The 19178-nt window shown below is 44.1% G+C and overlaps 1 protein-coding gene across 2 annotated transcripts in view; it reads left to right on the plus strand.

The window, feature by feature from the left end:
* RAB11FIP4 (RAB11 family interacting protein 4) overlaps positions 1 to 5990 on the plus strand; it is a gene marked incomplete at both ends in the record, with an annotated part of 120894 nt that extends 114904 nt beyond the window's left edge. For both annotated transcript variants that reach the window (XM_082008306.1, XM_082008307.1), the window contains 8 exons: positions 533 to 632; positions 1048 to 1151; positions 1708 to 1848; positions 2404 to 2485; positions 2752 to 2889; positions 3419 to 3577; positions 3911 to 4054; positions 5874 to 5990. In XM_082008306.1, coding sequence (XP_081864432.1) covers positions 533 to 632; positions 1048 to 1151; positions 1708 to 1848; positions 2404 to 2485; positions 2752 to 2889; positions 3419 to 3577; positions 3911 to 4054; positions 5874 to 5990 — 985 coding nt within the window. The remainder of the gene's footprint in view (positions 1 to 532; positions 633 to 1047; positions 1152 to 1707; positions 1849 to 2403; positions 2486 to 2751; positions 2890 to 3418; positions 3578 to 3910; positions 4055 to 5873) is intronic.
* Between the last annotated feature and the right edge of the window lie 13188 nt (positions 5991 to 19178).

Genomic DNA, 19178 nt, shown 5'->3' on the forward strand with positions numbered 1-19178 from the left:
GACTGAACGAACCAGCCCTGGGCTTGGGGGCTGTAAGTTTCAAGAATATTTTAGATAATCTCCAGTGTTAAGTATTCTGACAGTATTCTATAGTTGGAAATGCTTGAGATTTCTTTTTTTTCTGTTTTTTACAAGAGTCCCTACTGCATGAAATTTTCTAGATTAACTGTACCAACTCGTGCACAGTGGTGACTTTTATTTTAAATTTCTGATAAGGCAAATATAACTCAGTACATAATGTGAATTAAGGCTAAGTAGTTTTTAAATTATGTTAATGCTGGTGGCAGATCCTATCAAAAGCAACAAAGAATTCACACCCTAGAACTGATGTCATTTATTGTGCTCAGTATGACTTCATTTAGCTACCAGTGTCTTCTAAGACTTGGGCTTAAGCAGTTGTAATTGTCACTGAAATGATTGTATAGATTTTAGTGTTGCATATTCAAAGTGCAAACCCAGGTGATAAGACATTACACAGACTCTTTCTCTTCCGTCCTCATCAGGCAAAATAATTATTCTTCTGATCTTTCAGACAACTCTTCCATAACAGTAACTTCAGCAGCAGTAATGGCAGCACAGAAGACCTGTTCAGAGACAGCATAGACTCCTGTGATAATGATATAACTGAAAAGGTGAGAAGCTATGCGTATTGCAGTTTAACATACCCAACAAAATCCTGCTGGAGACATACATCTATTGACAAAACTCACTTACTTCATATCACTGGTAACTGTGAGCATCTCATTCAAAAGGTCTTCAATATTCCATTAATATTATGACTTTTGCTTCAGAAAAATGCAAGAACTGTGCAAGTACAGATCTAGGCATTGTATTAGTAGTTCTTTACAGTGTATTTGCATTGATCACCTTCACGGAAGATGCAGGATCTGGGGACTAAGAATTTCAGAGCTTAATTTCACTGCTTGGCTTTGCAGGGAAGCATGCCTCCTTTAAAAAGGGTAGCATAGCTAAATGCCAGTTAGGAACAGTAAGAGAGTTTATGAAGAGAGATTCAAACTCTCAACTCTTTTCCACTTTCCCTTCCAGGTAACATACCTAGAAAAAAAGGTGACAGAACTGGAGAATGATAGCCTGACAAATGGCGACCTAAAGAGCAAACTGAAACACGAGAACACGCAGCTAGTTCACAGGTAATAAAGCACAGAGTTAGTTCTCTTTATCATGTCAGAGCAGGGCTAGAGCAAAGTTGTACGGAAGGAACATCTCTACATGTAAAATATGACCAAGTCTTCTGCCTTAATGCTGACAGACAAAATAAGATAAGGCTTCATCTGAGAAGTCCAAGTGGAATAGGGCTGCCTTGCTAAACTTCCAGCAAGCAGGGGCCTTCCAAGCAAGTTTTTTAGTACAGAGACGTCACTGACTTGCACAGAGCAAGCTCTTTGTTATACGGGAGGTTACCACTGGATTTTTTCTTGCACATAGCAAGAGCAAAAGACTGGATCATAGTCCCAACTTCTTGAGACTGAGAATGAAAGGATAATAGAAGAACTGATACTACTTAACTCCATGCTCTTTGGAAGATTAAATACCACGAGTGTTATTGGGAGAGGTTAAAAGCCAGGAGAGATGGTGAAGTAGAATGAAATAAAGGAGTGAGGAGGAAAGAGAGAGGCAATGAAGTTGCACACTTTTTTTTTTAAGTACTTGTGAAGCTGTTACTGAAATGAGATCTGGTTTCCTTAGAGTTCATGAGCTAGAAGAACTGTTGAAAGACCAAGAGACATCAGCAGAACAGACCCTGGAAGAAGAAATAAAGAGACATCGAGAAGCATATAGCAAGTATGAAAAAGAGAAAGGCACCGAAATTGAACTGCTAAATACAAGGTAACAAACATCTTGGTGACACCCAGAGCAGAGTACAAGTTCTTCTTTTCTTCATTTTTACTTTGCATGTAAATATACGCTGTTCATAACCAGACAGTGCACAGATGGTTTCAGGTTAGTAGTTCTATCGAGTGGCTGTGCAGTTGCATGTCTAATGCCCAAAAGCTTGGAGGATGCTTTACATTAATGCTTTAATCCATGTGGCCCATGTAGACAGCTTAGCTGGGTATTTGGCATAGATTCAACGAGGGAATTGTGACCAGCTGTAGCAAACACTTGTGTCTGCATTTGTTTCTTCCTGCTTAATTCTTTTTAGATACCTGTTGTTAGGAGCATAAGAATCTGAGGGTCAGTGTAGCATTTTTGGCCCTAAAAACAAACAAAAGCACCCAAATAGCTCATGATAAAAAATGGTAAGATTAGAAAGATTTTCTTCTTTGACCTATCAAGTGCAAGCAAAATGGCTTTTTAGAGCGTGCCATTTGCATTCTTGAAAAGGCATTTGCTCTAAGATTTTTTTTTTTTTTTTTTTTTTTTTTTTTGTTACTGACACAGGGTTCAGCAACTGGAAGAAGAAAATGGTGAGCTGAAAAGCACTGTCACAAGGCTGAAATCACAAACCGAGAGATTAGATGAGGTAACAAAACTCCTGAGTGCTTGAGCAATTTAACAGCAGCTTGATTTGTGTAAGAGCAAACTCATTTAGTGACTGGCCCAGCTTCTTTAACTTGCCTTCCCTAAACAAGAATATTTATGAAATTGGAACGTTGGTCACCTTTAGTGGCAGGAATGCCCTGAGACACATGCCAGCTTGTGACCAACTTTGTCTATAGATTCATGTTGCAAGTCCATGAGCCATCTTCAGTTTTACAAGCTAGTTATGAAGTTCACCATTTGTTCTAGGAAAGGCAACGCATGTCAGATAGGTTGGAAGACACTAGTCTGCGACTGAAGGACGAGATGGATTTGTACAAGAGAATGATGGACAAGCTGCGGCAGAACAGACTGGAATTTAACAAGGAGAGGGAAGCCACACAGGAGGTAGGTGCGAAGAGAGATGTAAGACCGGGCAATCCCCTCTCATCTGCATGGAAGCCCATCTGAAAAAGCATAGACAGACAGGATGAACACTGAAAACACAACATCCAGTGAATGTATTACTGGATTGTGTTTCTATGGGAGGGGTACCCATAGGGCAGGGAATGCTGCAAGAATACTTAAATGGCAATCCCTGACACAAAGGGTTTAGGACTCTTCGAGAACTTGCAGCCTTGAATGTGTGCCCTCACATTTCCTTTACTAAGTTTGCAAGCGGAATTATGCCTCTCAGACAGGAAGCTTAGAGATCAGAGACGCTTCCAGCTCTGAAGCGGTTTAAGTGACCTGTGCTTCCATAGTGACCTGTGCTTCCATAGAAGAGCAAGTGGCTGTATTGTAGGAATGTCCAGCCTCAACCAGGCTCACACAGCGCTTGTGCCAGAGTACAGAGGTGCAGCACAGAGATGGCTGCTACCAGGGAGGTCTGGTTGTGCACAGGCTGGAGAGACATGGGCTGCTTGCATGTCCACAGCTCATTGAAGACTTGCGGAAGGAACTGGAGCACTTGCAGCTGTACAAGCTGGAGTGTGAGCGTCCTGGGCGTGGGAGAAGTTCTTCATCCAGCGTGAGTGAATTCAACGCCAAAACCAGAGAGGTAGAAATGGAGCATGAAATAAAACGGCTGAAGCAGGTGAGCAGGGAAGGGCCTCTTGATCCATGTGAAATGTATGGGACTGCTTTGAAAAAATGCCTATACCTCCAGCACGCTGCCTTTAGATTTTGTCTCCCCCTTCCCACGCAAGCACAAGACCCACATTGCATCTGTCTAGGACTTCTTTGCACAGGCGATGCAAATAGTGCATATAGGAAACACCTGTGATTCTTGTCACAGCTGGTTGCTGTTAGCTTGCAGCCTTACTGTATGTAATTCAAGCTACCTGTGATTTCAAAAAAAATTAATTTTTTTTTTTAGTGAAACCTTGTAGGAAGAACTTAAAAGCAATGTCTTTTCATTCTTAAATAGGAGAATCAGAAACTTCGTGACCAAAATGATGATCTTAATGGACAGATCCTAAGTCTTAGTCTTTATGAAGCTAAAAATCTCTTTGCCACACAAACAAAAGCCCAATCACTGGCTGCTGAAATTGATTCTGCATCAAGAGATGAGGTAATATGCTTTTTTAAGTGCTACATCCAAAAATCTGTGTTTTTCAATGTAATTAACTGTCAAGGTTGAACTATCTGAAGCTGACAAATGAACAACAGAAAAACCTGCTTTGCTAGGTATTCAAGAGTCTTAGAAGATTGCCTTAAATGTAACAGTGGTTTTGGCTGCTCCTTTTAATATAACTCTTCCATTTGTTTCTCTCAAAAATTGGAATTACTAGAATTAGAATTACAGTTAACTGTTTTACAATGGATTTATTTTAACATCTTCTATCTTACAGGGTATTGTGATATTGTGACATTAATTTCATACAGAAGTTACCATGGGTAGTTACTTAAATTTTTACTTTCTATTCTAGATTTAGTTCTAAGTTACTTCAGTAACAAGCTCTCACTTATATCTAAATTTGAGCTATATATTCCCTGTAGCAGAGCTGAATTCTTGGAGAGAGTAGGTAGTGTGCAAGTAATATCTGGTAATGCTTTGGAACATATTATAGGAGACCCATTTGTATGTGTGCTGAGTCAAGCTGGTATAGCTTCCTTTAAGGTCCAGGACAGATCGTGAGATCAGGCCAACGGATATCTAAGCTCCCAGGGAAAAAGACAGAGATTAAAAGGAATTATTTGCTTTTTAAGCTTTATTTCTTCTGGACAGAACTTCCCATTTCTTCTTCAGGAGGAGTCCTGAGACAGACCTTTTTACCCAATCTGTACTTGAATGACCCTGTTAGCCTTAGCTCCTGGGCAGTCCCTTGAAGTGAAGTGCATACTTGAGTTTCTTGCTGAACTTCAGAGCACTGTGAAGAAAGGCTGTTTAATTGTTGAACTCTAATTAGGTAAAAGCAAATTGGACTTTTGCTATTGTCAAGAAAAATCTTTATTTCTATTTCTGAATCTCATGATTCTCTCACTGTGACTTATGCAAGGAATACCCAGCACTCCCCCTCTAAAGGAGGAAAGTGCCTTACAGCTGTGGCCCAGGCTTAGTAAACCTCGCACATCTGCATATGCTTTTCCCATTGTGCTATTTTTCCTGTATAATCAAAATGGAGGTAAGAAACAGCAGATTCAGGGTGGGACTTTTATGAAAGCTAATTAAAATTGTCACCCAAATCACATTAACTTTAGGAGGATCTGGGGCTCTGACACTCCTGGGCAGCTTTGTCAGTTTGTCATTAAACAGATAGAGTATAAAAAGCAAGCAGTCTTCATCTTTGGAGAGTTTGAGGGGCCTTTCATAGCTCAAAGGTCTAGTGAAACACTTGTATTTAATATAGAACATAGACTATTTGGTCAGTTGCTCTTGAAGAGTATATAGCTGTGTTATTTTGGGTTTTTTTTTTGAGAGAGTATGCACATGATACTGAGGCAGCCCATATTATTCCCGGTGCAAAACAGTGAAATCCTTGTTCTATTCAGCAGCCTTTCATGCTAAGTACTTTAAATATCAGTAGATGGGGGGGGGGGGGGGGGGGGTGTAGGAATTGAGTATCATGAAGCTCTTGCACTGAGATGAGGAAGCTCATCCATGGTGTGGATGCAGGATGGATTGGTTTGTTAGATAGGGAATTTCTTTCAGATGACCTGCCAAAAGATCCCTGGTGATGACTGTTCACCACCTTTCTTAATAGTAAAGATCTTTAACATACAGATTGTTTCTAATACAGATACAGGGAGGAACTAGAGGTAGAATACCTATCACAAAAGGGAATTGGTGATCCTGAGCAGGTGCTAGTCTCTCACTCATCTGAATTCTGTAAATATTATGTAAAGTAGTGAGAATATTTCAAGAGTAACTGTGAAATGTGATTTTTCAGCTCATGGAAGCCCTTAAAGAACAAGAAGAGATAAATTACAGATTGCGACAGTATATGGACAAGATCATTTTGGCAATCCTAGACCACAACCCATCTATCTTGGAAATAAAGAATTGAAGAAAATATGAGAAGGGAAAGCAGCAACTGCCTGACATTTCTGCACATGCCACTGGATCTAAACAACACTCTGATACTGTAAATTAATCTATAAATATATATATACACTACGTGTGAGTGTGGGTGCGCGGGTGTGTTTATATGATGTTTGGTACATTGTTACTTGTCATTAAATTGGCTTGGTTAGACTTTTTCCATGCACTTTCAATACCTGTGATAAGATGGATACTGTATATTAATGTAATAACAATATAACTGGATCATGCTGTTTTAGATACTGGACAAAATGACTCTACCTCTAGTTGTAAAGGTAAAAAAGACAGTGGAAACACATGGATGTGGCCCTAACTTCAGGAGCAAGAATTGTTCTTTCGTTCTTCCAGGAATTTGGGTACCACAAACCAATTAACATACCCAGGTTCAGTTCCTGACTGGTGCTGACTCGGTAATTTCCTGTTTGATTTAGTTTTAGTACTTAAACCACACATAGGATAAAACCACAAACTTCGGGGAAAAGGAAGGACAAAGTAAAAGGGAAGAAGAGGAAGATATTGCAGAATTGTTGCTGTTTGTGAAAAATCACCATCTGCTTGTTTGCCACTGTCAGCACAAAGTGCTTTTTACGTAAGATCACATTGGAGCCTGCTTTGGGATGCTCTGAGCCAGCCTGCTCCTTAGCGTGTGTGTGCATGTGTATTTTCTTTATGCCAGGGTCCCTGTAGCATTGAGGCTAAGCAGCTCTTCAACTCTGTTCCCTGATTTTCGGGGGTTTATCATGGGCCATATAAGATGAATGCTGGGATCCTGCCCCTTCCCCTTAATTTTAAAGATTTCACTGAAGGAACACATTCCAGTTCTTACAAAAAAGAAATGGAGCAAAAGAAAAAAAGAAAAATTGCATGAAATAGCCCACTTCAGGGGGAGGAGGAGCAGCCCTTGAAATTACATGTTGAGTTGCTTTCCTACCCCATACCCACTGCACTCCTTTGAGATTGACATTTTGTGGGCAAGCTGTGGAGAGGACCAGCTGTGTCCTAACACAGTGGTGGAAAGAAGTCTGATGTGGAGTGACTTTACCTATAGGGCAGTAAAAAGAAAAAGAGCTTAGTCTTGCAGCAGCTGCCAATCCAGACTGAGTGCACACATGCATATCTAAAGCTCTGAGCAGGGGACACATCCTGATTTAGATGAGCAGTTGTGCAGATGTTTAACTTAATGTGTACTGTGACTGCTCATAGAAGTCAGGGGGACAGAACATAAGCTTTAAAGTTGAGTGTATGCTTAAATGCTGCCTTAAATACGGATGGACTTGAACATGTGCCTGTGTTCTCCTGAGCTGGATCTGTGTACTGTAGGGTTAGGACCTTTTTAATTAATAATGTAGCTTATATAACGAGCTTATGGAATTGTTTGGATAGTTGAATGCTAAAAAAAAAAAATATTCCATGCACTTTCTTCAAGTAATAATTTCACACTTTCGATTCACACCAACTGACACAGGAAAATAGGCCCAAGTATCTGGCTTTCCCCAATGCACAGAGATGCTTCCTCTGTTGAATACACTCCCCAGAAGAATGTTACAGTAGCAATGACTGTGCTTTTCTGTGTATTGCTGTTGGCAGTGTCTTGCCCCTAGTATTCTCTTGATGTATCTTGGTGTGTATATGTGATGCATTTTTCTTGAATTTGAATACATAAAACACGTATTCAGTTATGGATGTAAATATATATATATTTTTCTGCAATCTCTGTGCTCTTGCCTTCAGTGATGTGTTACCGGAATGATGGGACGGGTGGGGGAAGTACTGAAATCAGTCTTTTTTTGAAGGCAAGAAAATAAAAAAAAATTATTTCTATGTATCCGCATTAGGCAGGCGTAAAGTAACTGGAAAGCAAAAGGAACCAGAGGAATAACAATGGGACACAACACACCAGCGCACAAAAATGTCTGTAGGACTTCAGCGCTCTGGGAGAAATGGTACAGTTTTGTTCAAATGGTGATGTCTCAGGGCTGGTTTCCTGAGGCTCTAGGGTAACCTGGAGGAAGGGATTTAAAGACTACTCCTTTGCTACCTGGGAATGGTGTAAAATGTCCTGTGCTAAATTGCAGCAGCTTCTGTTTGTGGAGAAGCAGGTGGAACACCGTGGACACCCCACCCATGTGCCTTTCCCACCTGCCGCTGCTTCTGGCTGTGCCATCCACAGAAGGTAGGAGAGGAGCAGTTAAGCCAGCTTGGTGCTGCCTACAGCTCCCTGCCTACAGGACTCTTCACCTGCACTTCAGTGATGGCATTCCCCTCTGCGTGGTGCTGTCTGTGGGTTGTGCCAAGGACTTTATGCTTTTTAATAGGCCACAGAGAACTGTTTCAAATTGTCAGGTGGCTGTTGCTAACCTGCTGGGAGAAACAGGGCTGGGTGAGCCAGCAGCCCTGTTACTGGAGCTGACTGTGGTAAGTTACACATCTGTCCTGCTCTCATGCAGTGGATTTAAATACCAGTAAAGCTGTTGCAGGTCAGACTGGCAACTGAATGTTTTCCCATAAAAATTTTTAAGTAAACTGGACTTAGCTTCAAAATTTTAATAATCTAAACCCCATTCCTGTTAGGGTAGAACATCAGCAAATCTTGAGGACTGTTTCACTGAAAATTACGCAGAGCACTTGGGAAGCAGGGAGCCTGCCTTCACTGAGACCACAGAGCCCTAAATGTGAACAGAAGAAGACGTGACTGTAGTGATAGCCCAGTTTTTGTGCAGGTAATTATATGTAAGAGGTGAATAGTCACTAATAGGACAAATAGTCACTAAATCTGGCTGAAATCCTGAAAGCGGTATTCTAGCCAAGGGTACCCAGCAGTGGATTTTCTAAAGACTTGCAGGGCTTCTTGTTTAGCTCTGTACCTAACTGCTTTAGCATTTAGAAGCTCTTCCTTGCTCCAGTGTTTGAATTTGAAGAGTTGTCTTGCCACCATGTTGGTGGTGTTCATAGCTTTGTTTTATTGCATAAAGCAGTTATACTTCTGCCCCTGTGGGGCCCTCGGTGTGGTACTGCTTTCTGTTACTGTTCAAACACATATCCAGATACTTGCTATGTTTGACAAATAATGTGATTTGGAAGAGGGCGGGGCATTTTACTAGCAGATACATTTTCCTCTAAGGTATCCACCTCTAAAAATACTAATTAGCAATTGCATTCTTAGACTAAGTAACTATAGATATTAGACCACCTTGTCTTGCAATCCAAGCCTTGGAGAACCCTTCTCTCCCAGAAAAGAAGTCATCGTGTTTTATGACACGCAGGTAACTTGGTAATAAGGGACCACTTGATGGGACACTGGGGCAGGAAGAAGACTTATCTGACATCAACGTTGCAGAGAGCATATTCTGATCAAGTGTCAGACACATTGGCAGAACAGACAGGAGATGTGGGAGATAGGGAGGTACCGGTTTCAGTGTCTGTTCTCTGATAAATTCCTTACTTCTCTACTGTGGGCTTCCTTTGTGCTCACAGCCCAGCTGGAGAAGTACAGTGTTCTGTGTCGGTGTTACTGTTGGTGGAACAATGGCTTCACTTCCCTGGGTAAATAACTTCAAACACAGAAATGTGGTATCATCTCATTCTAGCAATACTCAAATGCAGTGAACATTCTTGTGTCAAAACTGTGCTTCTCATTTAACCCTCAAGGATGCAAACACAACCCAAGGTACTATATCTTGATCTGCTCCTTAGTTCATTCTACTGTAGATTCTGAAAAGCTAAGTGATGTTCTGGTCAAACCAGTTGCAAACCACTGCAGGTATTTTTGTACAGTGAAAAAAATGACTTGCTTCTGGCTAGAAGCTGTCCTTTGTCAAGCAAATCCCCCACACAAGCTACTGCAGAAAAAATACCTCTTTCAAAACTTGCACTTAAGAGTACATGAAATGTAGTCTCGAGATTTTTCTGATACTGGCTGCTTCTTCAGCTGCTGCTTAGTTCTGGTTTCAGAGTGTGATGATGATTCAAATCTAGTTTGACACCAAAAGAGTATTTTTCATCTTTTTTAATAACTTCTATTAAGGACTTAAGCTGTTTGAGAATTTGTCATGTTTTGAAGTGCAATGGTGATAAACTGTAACCATCTCATCTATTTTTAAGGAGTTTTTAATATGCAAATTTGCAGCAAGTCTCAAAAAAAATTAATACACTTTTGCTGCCAACTTTCCTTTTATGGTTGTGGGAGAAAATCAGATGTTTCTCAGCCAGCTGTGTTGGGAGTTGAACCCAGTGTTATCAATTCTCAAAGATATGTGTATCAACAAATATTTTGCTGTCTGAATGCAGCAATGCTCCATTTGCTTCAGTAGAACTGCATTACTCTCCAGAGAGGATCTTGGCCTATGGTATTTAGGCTCCCTACTCTGGTTAGCAATTGAGGGCTTGGAAGCTAATCTATAAACACACATTGTGTCCTGCTACATCAGTCACTGTTCAGTGGTCTTTGCATCGTAGTGCTAGCGACATGTGATGAATCTAAGAACTAGAATTTACAAATAAATTAATACTTCTTTTCTTCTTTAATGGCAGTGAATAAACAGTGGTTTTCTGTTAAAACAAATACTGTATGGTGTGGTCTGAGGGTTTTTTTCCAAGGAAGAAAGGAAGTAGCAGCTGATCAAACACTTGCCAAATCAGTGGCTTGGCTTATGCTGATGTAAGTGAAAACTTGACTCAAACTTCAACTGAGCAGTTCCTGGGTTGCTTCTGGTGTAAGTAGCAGTGCTCGTATGCTTGTTGTGTCATTTGTTACTTGACGAACGTTGTCAAGAAGGCATGACAAGTGATGTAACACAGCTGATTTTAAAGGATACAGTTCAACAATTGCTGGCATTTTGTTCCATTGCAGCATTCTCAGGGTTGTTTTCTCAGTATTTTTCAATTCAAAATACTGATCCTAGGAGCAGTTTGGTGTTGAAGCATGTGGCATGTGTGGGTTTCTTGCTCAATGAAACTCTGCATGTAGCTTTAGAGTTTGATAAGGATTGCAGTAGTTGTTTGGTCTGAGTCCTGTAATCCTACATAATACACTGGGAGTTGCTCTGATGCGTGAGAGAGTAATTTCTTTGTGGAATTCTTCCCCAACATATCTTCTGTTGACATTTACACCCGTGGTCTTGTCCCCAGACACTGCCCGCTGTCAAAGTGTGTGCCTTGAGGCAGCCACTTTGAGCAGATGGGAGGGACAAAACCAATATTGTTGGCTTCAGTGCGGCTTTAGCTACTGAGATGAATTTTAGCCCTGTCTTCATACCAGACCAGTCTTGTCCATGCCTTTTGTGTGGTCCTGAAAACAGATTGTGTCCCTTCTACATGACAAAATGTTGTAGCTGATTCTCATGAAGTGCAAGCATGTAAGGTGAGTCCATCCAGGTAAGGGATCATTGGGAGATCCCCATAAGTTTTGCCTTGATTTGTTACAGCGGTCCGATTGCATGCTGTACTTGCACACTCTGCGAGGCCCAGCCCTACTAGCTTAGCCTAGCACGCACACCTTATAGATAGTGACAGCAGCCCATCCAGATAGAAACCTCTGCAGCTGGGGTCCCTCTACCGTAGTTTGTCACAGTGCGGAGCCAGCTGGCAGTGCTACATTGTGTTCCTTAAACTTCTTTTTTTTTTTTAGTTTACTGGCTTAAGTCTTGAAGTTTTGTTCAACTGCAAGAGCAAGTACCTATTCAAATAATAATTAGAGGGAGATTACTTTTTACTTAAATTTGAAACCCAGTGAAAACATATTAACAAACACGGACTTCTATGGTTCAGACACCTACCTCTAGAATCTGTGTTTCTCTTTTATGTAAGGCGTTAGCGGTGCGACTGTGACAGGTATCTGAGCTGTCAGCTGTCGCATCACCGTTCTCGGCAGAGCGGTACTCACCCTGGCAAACCCCCGTAAAGCCCGTCGTGCCCTGGCGAAGGGCACGGAGGTGATTGTTCTGGCAGACACACGTTCAATATGCAGACGGTAAGGGGTGCAGGAGGGCTGCGGTTGCTCTTCCACCCAGACAGTTGAAGCGGTGAACTTCTTACACTACCCAACATCGGCCCCATTTTATTTAATACCTTATCCGTAGCTAAATTGTTCTGACTTTGGGGAAAGGTAGTCAGAAGGGGAAACAAGAATTTCATGTCATGTGAACAGTTCAGTATGCTACAGGGCAGTAAATGTTGCACTGACTATATGTTTAAATACTGAGATATTTTGAGAATTAATGTAAAATCAGTTGTGGGAGCCATTTGTTTTGCTTTGTTGCACAGATTGTACTCAGATTTTTTGCATGGTTACATATTTTAGTACTTGTGCCTTTTACTTCTCTGTTGTGAGGATACATTTTATTTTCACATTTTATCTCCTGTTTTGGGCACTTTTTATATACACTTTTTTCATTTGATCATCTCTGGTTTTCATGTAATGTACATGTGTACATATAAAATAGATCAGATTTGTGTTCATGTGCCTCTGAGATGTAAAAAATACTCATTTTGTACAGGTTTTTTTAGAAGCACCAGGTCATGGTCTAAATTACGTAGCAAATGAAATTTAACACAGTTAGCAGTTCTTTGTCTTCTTTTAGAAATGTTGTGTCAGGTGGCTGGTGTCTTTTGTAAGGCAATGTCACATACATACTCCTCAGATTTATTGTTCTAGTATCGTTATGAGACCAATTCTATCCACTTGTTGGTTTCAGTTCATTCAAAATAATAAAACACAACACTAAATGTTATGATCCTGACCTGGCAGTTATAGTTTTTATTCACACTAAAGCCAATTTACTTCTTTTTATACTTGAAATGGATGTCAGAACAAAATACTGTTTGAACACATTGCCCATTTCAGGTTAACTTCAATCTGGGATTATTTTTGTGGGAGTAGGCAAGTTATTTACTTTGCTCATTGAAATGGAAAGAGAAATAGCATTACCAGTTCATAGACCCTCCTTCTTAGAGAGGGTGAAATGCTTTGAATTACTGCTTCTGTCCCCTCCCTGGCTTCTATGGCAGCTTTTCCTAAGGACAGACCCTGGTTCTGCATGACTGGAGATCCTCCTCCTGCAGATGTGAGAAATTGGGTGTCTTGCTTTTCACATTTCGGCAAATGCGGAATGAACTCCGTCCCTTGGGGCTTGTAGCACAGCACTCTCCTGCAGCATTTTGGGAAGCTAAGTAAATGCGTTGTGAGACTGGGCCATCTGTAACTCAGACAACCAGGGACATGGTCCTAGAAGTGTCCTTCCCTCCCACCAACTTCTTCTTGAGCTGGTGGTTTCATTTCTTGAGTGTTGACCCCCTCATCTGGTGAGATGCTTGAATTGTTCCTTCTCTCACACCTTGCAGTTTATCAATACCCCACTGACCAGCCCCTGGACACAGTGAGATAATAAATTGTGGTAAGTCACAAGAAAGAAATCATCAATATCCCCTAAACACAAAGCTTTGATCTATAAAATAATATGTTCCATCCTCATGGAGTAGAATTTTTTTAACTGAATTTGGCATCCACTTGACAGATTATAAAGCTGCCTTAGAAACAAGGAGGTGGTTTTATTTTTACTTCAAAGGCGGCTTGGTATGAAAATGAGCAAACTCCACTTGCACCATTGTTACTGAAAAAAAAACAACTGAAAAAAACAACCAGCAAAAGTGGCATATGACTCTTTTTAATCTCGTTCTGTAATTTACAACACAAGTGAAGTGATGTCAGTACTGTTGCAATGTGCCATTACGCTACTTTCTCTGTATTTTCTTGGAGGACTTTCTGGGGACAATAAAGCTGTCTTTGCTAATGTGGATCCTTCTAGGTAGCTGTAATGTACAATCAGATACGTAAATAAATTATTTGCTTTCCCTGCATGACCAAAGAGTTGTCTGTCGTGGATGACTGATTCAATGTCCCTCTCTACCTTGGATCCCTGGCACATGCAGAGGATACCCACCTCTCTTTCTGTACTTCATTTAAAGGAGGATTGCACAGTTCTGCTCTCGCCTGCCCAAATGCCAACCTCATTTGCTTTGGCCGAGTTACATGGATGTCACTAGGGAATGAGTTTGCCTCAGTACGTGCCTTATCTGACAGCCACAACTATGTTCAATTTGCAAGAGCTTTGTGGGATACATAAAGCCGACACTTCACAGGACCGGCTCGTTAATCCACACCCAGAGTGTTCCCCTTCTCAGCTGATGGGAGCTCCAGCTGTGAGCCGTTTGTAAGGATTCGGAGCCAGCTTTTTCCCCCTTGATTTAAATGTAGTTATTTACTGATTTGTGTGGCTAAAGAGTGTGTGCTCTGACTCCTTCTCTGGGGAGCTGCTGTGGAGGGGGCATGGCCTCGGGGGGTCTGGTGCTGGCGCGCAGTCTGGTGCGTGGCCAGCACAGACCACCCCAGGGTATGCCCACGGGGCCCTGGTGAGAGGAGGTTGGCAGTTAAGCTAAAGGTAAGGGCTTCCCCGTGCCGGGGAGGCCGGAGGGAAAGCTTGGCCCGGCGGCAGCCTGCCCATTGCCAACCCCCGGGAGCGGCGCTGGCTCCCAGGTGTGCTTGGGCGAGCCCTCCTAGCCTGCCTGCGAGGGGCCGGGGCAGGGGAACCTCGGGCAGCGGCTGGGAGCTGGGGCCCATTGCCAGTGCGGCGTGTGGAGGCGGTGGGGACAAACGGAGGCCCTTGGACTGCTGTGGGCTTGGGACAGGACTCGCCATGTCGCCTTCCCCAGTGAAACAGGCTCTGCATGAGGTGGGAAGGCGGAGGACACACCAGTGCCTGCAGGGTCCCCTCCACCAATGCTCTGAGGTAATTTTTTTTTTTTTCTTTTCCCATTCGAGCTGCTAGATCTGTTGGCCTCTTCTCTGGTTTTTAACTGCTGAAGTAAAAAAAATAACCTAGAAAATGATGAGCTGTCTGGGTTCAAGGCTACTTTGGGCAAGAGTCTGTGTGGAGTGAGGGGAGGATGCTGTGGCATGATCCTCTCAGGGGCAGCTGGCCTCGGGCCTGGTGTCTGTAGGTACTGCTACCAAAGCGGGGCCCATTAGTTTGGGAAAATGCTGCTGTTTAAGAGGTGTAGCCACAGCCTATGGAAGTGCTGGGTGCTTCTTACTGGGAAAAATGGGGCCGTTCTGTGGCACGGTGGGTAGATTCCTGGGGTGAAGCATCTCCTCAAGCAGCCCTGTGCAGCTCTCCGCTACCTGCCCGGCAGCGTGTCAGAGGGAAACCATGAGTTAGCCTGGAAACACCAGCAAAGCCCATGCTGGTGTGTCTGCAGGGTATGGGTGGCTCACTGCTGTGCTTCCCCAAGGGGGTTTAATGGGTTTAACATTTGCTTCCTGAAAAGCTACTGCTCCCACCCGCAGCCTGCTTCTTCATCAGGTGTCAGTTGGGCCCCTGGTGTAATAAGGGTGACCGTTTTGCACCCGTGTGAATGATGGTGAAGGGTGTAAAGCCAGAGAACTGGGCCTGTGGTGTATTATTTAAAATTTGAAGTGGAATCTAACATGGTAAGCAATCTGCTTCCAGCTGGGCTCCAAGCAAGGGAAAGGGAATTTTGAAAATACTTCAGTGATAAGTTCGAGCCTTGCAGGGCAAATGTTTTCCTTTAAAAAGTATTTTGGTAATCTTCAGGTGACTGTAGTGTGCAAACTGCTTTGATTTGGCTGTCAGCAGTTTCTAAACCTGGTATACGCCTTTTACGGTATAATTCCTTGTGGTTGCTGGGCAGCTTTTTCCCCAGCAGGCAGTGACACTTGGGGAATCAGAGTAAAGACAATGTAGGAATAACCCATGGAGCAACCTGCCTGTGTGTTACACTCTCTGGCTTCCCCATTCCCAGATTCCTCATGTCAATGAGATGTTGGATATTCAGGTTTATAACAGCAGGCTCAAAGAAAGCTCCCCACTGTCTATGCTAAACCACTTCACCAGAGAGACAGTTTTGTTCCCGTATCTCGGCAGCTCCGGCTAACATGCTGTACTACTGACCTACTTCCAGATCAATTACTCGCTGGTACGCAAGAAAGACACACTGGGAAAGTAAATCAGCTGTTGTTCTGGGCATAGGAATACATCAACACTATGTATCACAAAGTCTGTAATAGTTTCTAACAAATGATGCTGTTCTTGCTGTGCTGGGAAGAGCTGAGAGCCTTGGGTCATTTTGCAACCAGGAATTACAGCTCAGAACTCCCTGGGAGGTGATTGTTTTCTTGCTCTTATTTTTTTGGGGGGAAAGGGAGGAGGGAAAGGGAGTTTGAAGCCAGACAGGTTAAATGAGGCAGTAGCAGAGTAGGAAACAGATTGCAGGAGTTCTGACTCCTGAAGACGTGGATGGTGGCAGGGAGAGCCGTTACAGAGAGAAAACACATCTCATGTGAACACTGAGTCAGTACATGGGCCAACTCCTGTAGTCTGGCAGCAGGCTCTGATCTCCTCATGTTGTCTTGGTAGACGTGTTGTTGAGCGTAGCAGTCTCAAAGCCACGACTTTGATGCTGTCCTTTGCTCTGCTCTTCTTGATGGCCCATGTTACAACGTTTTCCTGGATCTCTGATGGCAGACTGGGGTCTGGGATGTGTCACTCCCCTCTAAATGTCTTTTGATGTAATACAGCAGGGACTCTCCTAGCTTGCATAACTCGGGGTAAGTTTTGTCCTTGGAGCCAGCTGTTTTTTGGATGCAAAAAAGGGGTTAGAGCATATGACTAGTAAATTGAAGATTGTCCCAGATGTATAACCATAACTATTTGGGTTAATGGTGATTTTAAAACAACTTTGAAGTGATAATGTGTCAGCATGTCTTCTGGCATAGTGCTTAAACCCTTATTCCCTCACACAGAGATCTTGTGCCGTAGCTTGCTAACAGGGGAGTGGTTAATATTTTGATGCAATAGCGTGTAACATAAGGCTTACAACTCACAGTACAGACTGTTTCTGGAACGACAGACAGAAGAGCTGGGCTGTGGCACCAAATGAGGTAAATTTAACTTAGCTGCTAAAAGGCTGCTCTTTCCCTGTTGTGCTGTAAGACAAGCAAATCGCAGGCTGTTTTTTATGAAAGACTGTCTCCCTTGGCCACTATGTGGCTTTTTTTAATGTGCTCAGGCTTTTATTTAAAATCTGAACGGTCACTGGGCAGGGTTGCTCTCAGCCCTTTGGTAAGCATCCCGTCTACTTGAGCACTTGTCCCAGGTGACAGAGGAATGACCCCTGACCAAGCCTGACCTTTAGCCTCTAAAAAGGACTAAGGAGCCAAGCTCTGACTGTGCAAAGCAATGATTTGGGTGGGCTGCCCTGAAAAAAACCCAGCAGTAGTAGAGGAGTTTGCTTTCATTTGTGGAAATACTAGGTAAGCATGGATTAAAGGTGCAGCCCTGAAGCCCCCTCAGCATGCCCAGGCAGGGGAGCAGTGGGACCAGGCAGTGGGTGCAGCAGAGCTTTCCCTGACAGAGGACCAGCCAGGCTCTTGGCATGGGCGCTGACAGAAGGAGGGAGCGCTGCCAGGGCTGCCATGTGCAGAGGGATGCGGTTAAACACCGGCCACCTAAAACGCCAAGTCCAGGGCCGCAGAGGGTGTGAGATGTGGCTGAAAAACATCTGCGAGTTCTGCAACCCCAGCAGCTCCTGCCATCCTGCTGGTCTTGCCGCTGGGGTATCACTGGGGTGCTGGCTTCCCAAGCAACTGCAGCATTGAACAAAGTAAGCCTTAGCATCAGAGACCGGCCTGGAAATGTTTGACACAATATTTGTATTAATACCTAAAAATGGGACTTGCTCTTAGGAAAGCAACTGTTCCTCTTTGGAATGAGCTGTTCAGACGGTGCATGTTTTATTTGCGCAAGGAGCACAGTGTGTGTTCTTGTATGTGTTCTTGTAATTAAAATTGTGTAACCTGGAACTGATTAAACAGACAGTGGTGCCTGATTACAAATTCATAGGTATAGAGTAAAAAGAGGGATTATATTATGTCAAATTGGTAGTAGTTCTAATGGTGCTTGGATTTTTTTGTTTTCTTGTCGGTGGGTTTGGTTTGTGTTTTTCAGAACGAGTATGCAAGCCAAAAAATACCAGATTACTTTCTGCTGCCCAGCAATGGTTGAAAACTAGAAACCGGAATAAGAAACTTCAATGCAAAGCTAAATAATGTTTCAAAACCACATCCTTCAAACTCTTCCCTCCTGCCCTACAGCTAGTGGCGATAAAAATGAGAGGTGATTCATTTCTTGGGTTTTAACCAAGCATTAGCCATAAGACTAAATATTTGGTAGCTGGAAACCCAAAGGAGGAAATATTAATAATGTAGTATTGTATTTATGATTTATGCTATTATGATTTTATTATGCAAACAGAAGATAATGGGATTGAAGTAAAATGGGAAAATTCCGTTTGAGTATCAGGAAACGCTTCCTGACACAAAACCATGTTAGATGGCCCGATATCGTCCCGGGCACCGGCAGCCAGCGGGGGACGCGGTGGGGCGCGACCCGCCCCGGCTCCCATCTGCCGTCCCGGGCGGTTCCGCAGGGCCGTCGCCTCCCGTTCCCGATGCACCGCCCCGCGCCGCCGCTGCCCCGGAGCCGCCCAGCGCCCGCCCGTGCCTGCAGGAACCACCGCGAACCGAGCGGGAGGCCCGGCGCCACCCCGCGGCGCCGCGGTCTCTGCCCCCCGGCGGGGGTCCCGCCCCGCCGCCGGCAGCTGCCCGGGGCGGGCGGCCGGGCCTGGCGGCTCGCTGGCTTCCACTGGCGGCGCGCGGGTGGTGCTAGCCCGTCAGGCGCGGTGGCCAAGTGGTAAGGCGTCGGTCTCGTAAACCGAAGATCGCGGGTTCGAACCCCGTCCGTGCCTGCCGAAGTAGCGCGGTGCGCTGGCAGCCCTGTTGCGGAGAGGCCGCGGGCGCCGCCTCGTTTGCGGCCCCTTTTTGCCTTCGGCCGCGGAGATCCGCTGCGGGCCCTCGCCGTGCTTCCTGGGAGCCCCGCCGCCCCGCGCGGCGGCGGATTCCGGGGAGCGCAGCGACCGAGCCCGTGGGTGAACGCAGCGGCGTGGCCGAGCTTCCCACAGGTCTTTGCCACGGAGCTGGTGGGCAGGCTGCGGACGCGGCGCTGAGCCCACGCGTGGCATCAGCGCAGGCTGTGGGTTGGCGGGCTCCAAGGCGGGGGGCGCGGAGCCGCTGCCCTGCGGG

The sequence above is a fragment of the Phaethon aethereus genome (assembly GCF_964289735.1).
Source record: "Phaethon aethereus genome assembly, chromosome: 18".
Lineage (NCBI taxonomy): Eukaryota > Metazoa > Chordata > Aves > Phaethontiformes > Phaethontidae > Phaethon > Phaethon aethereus.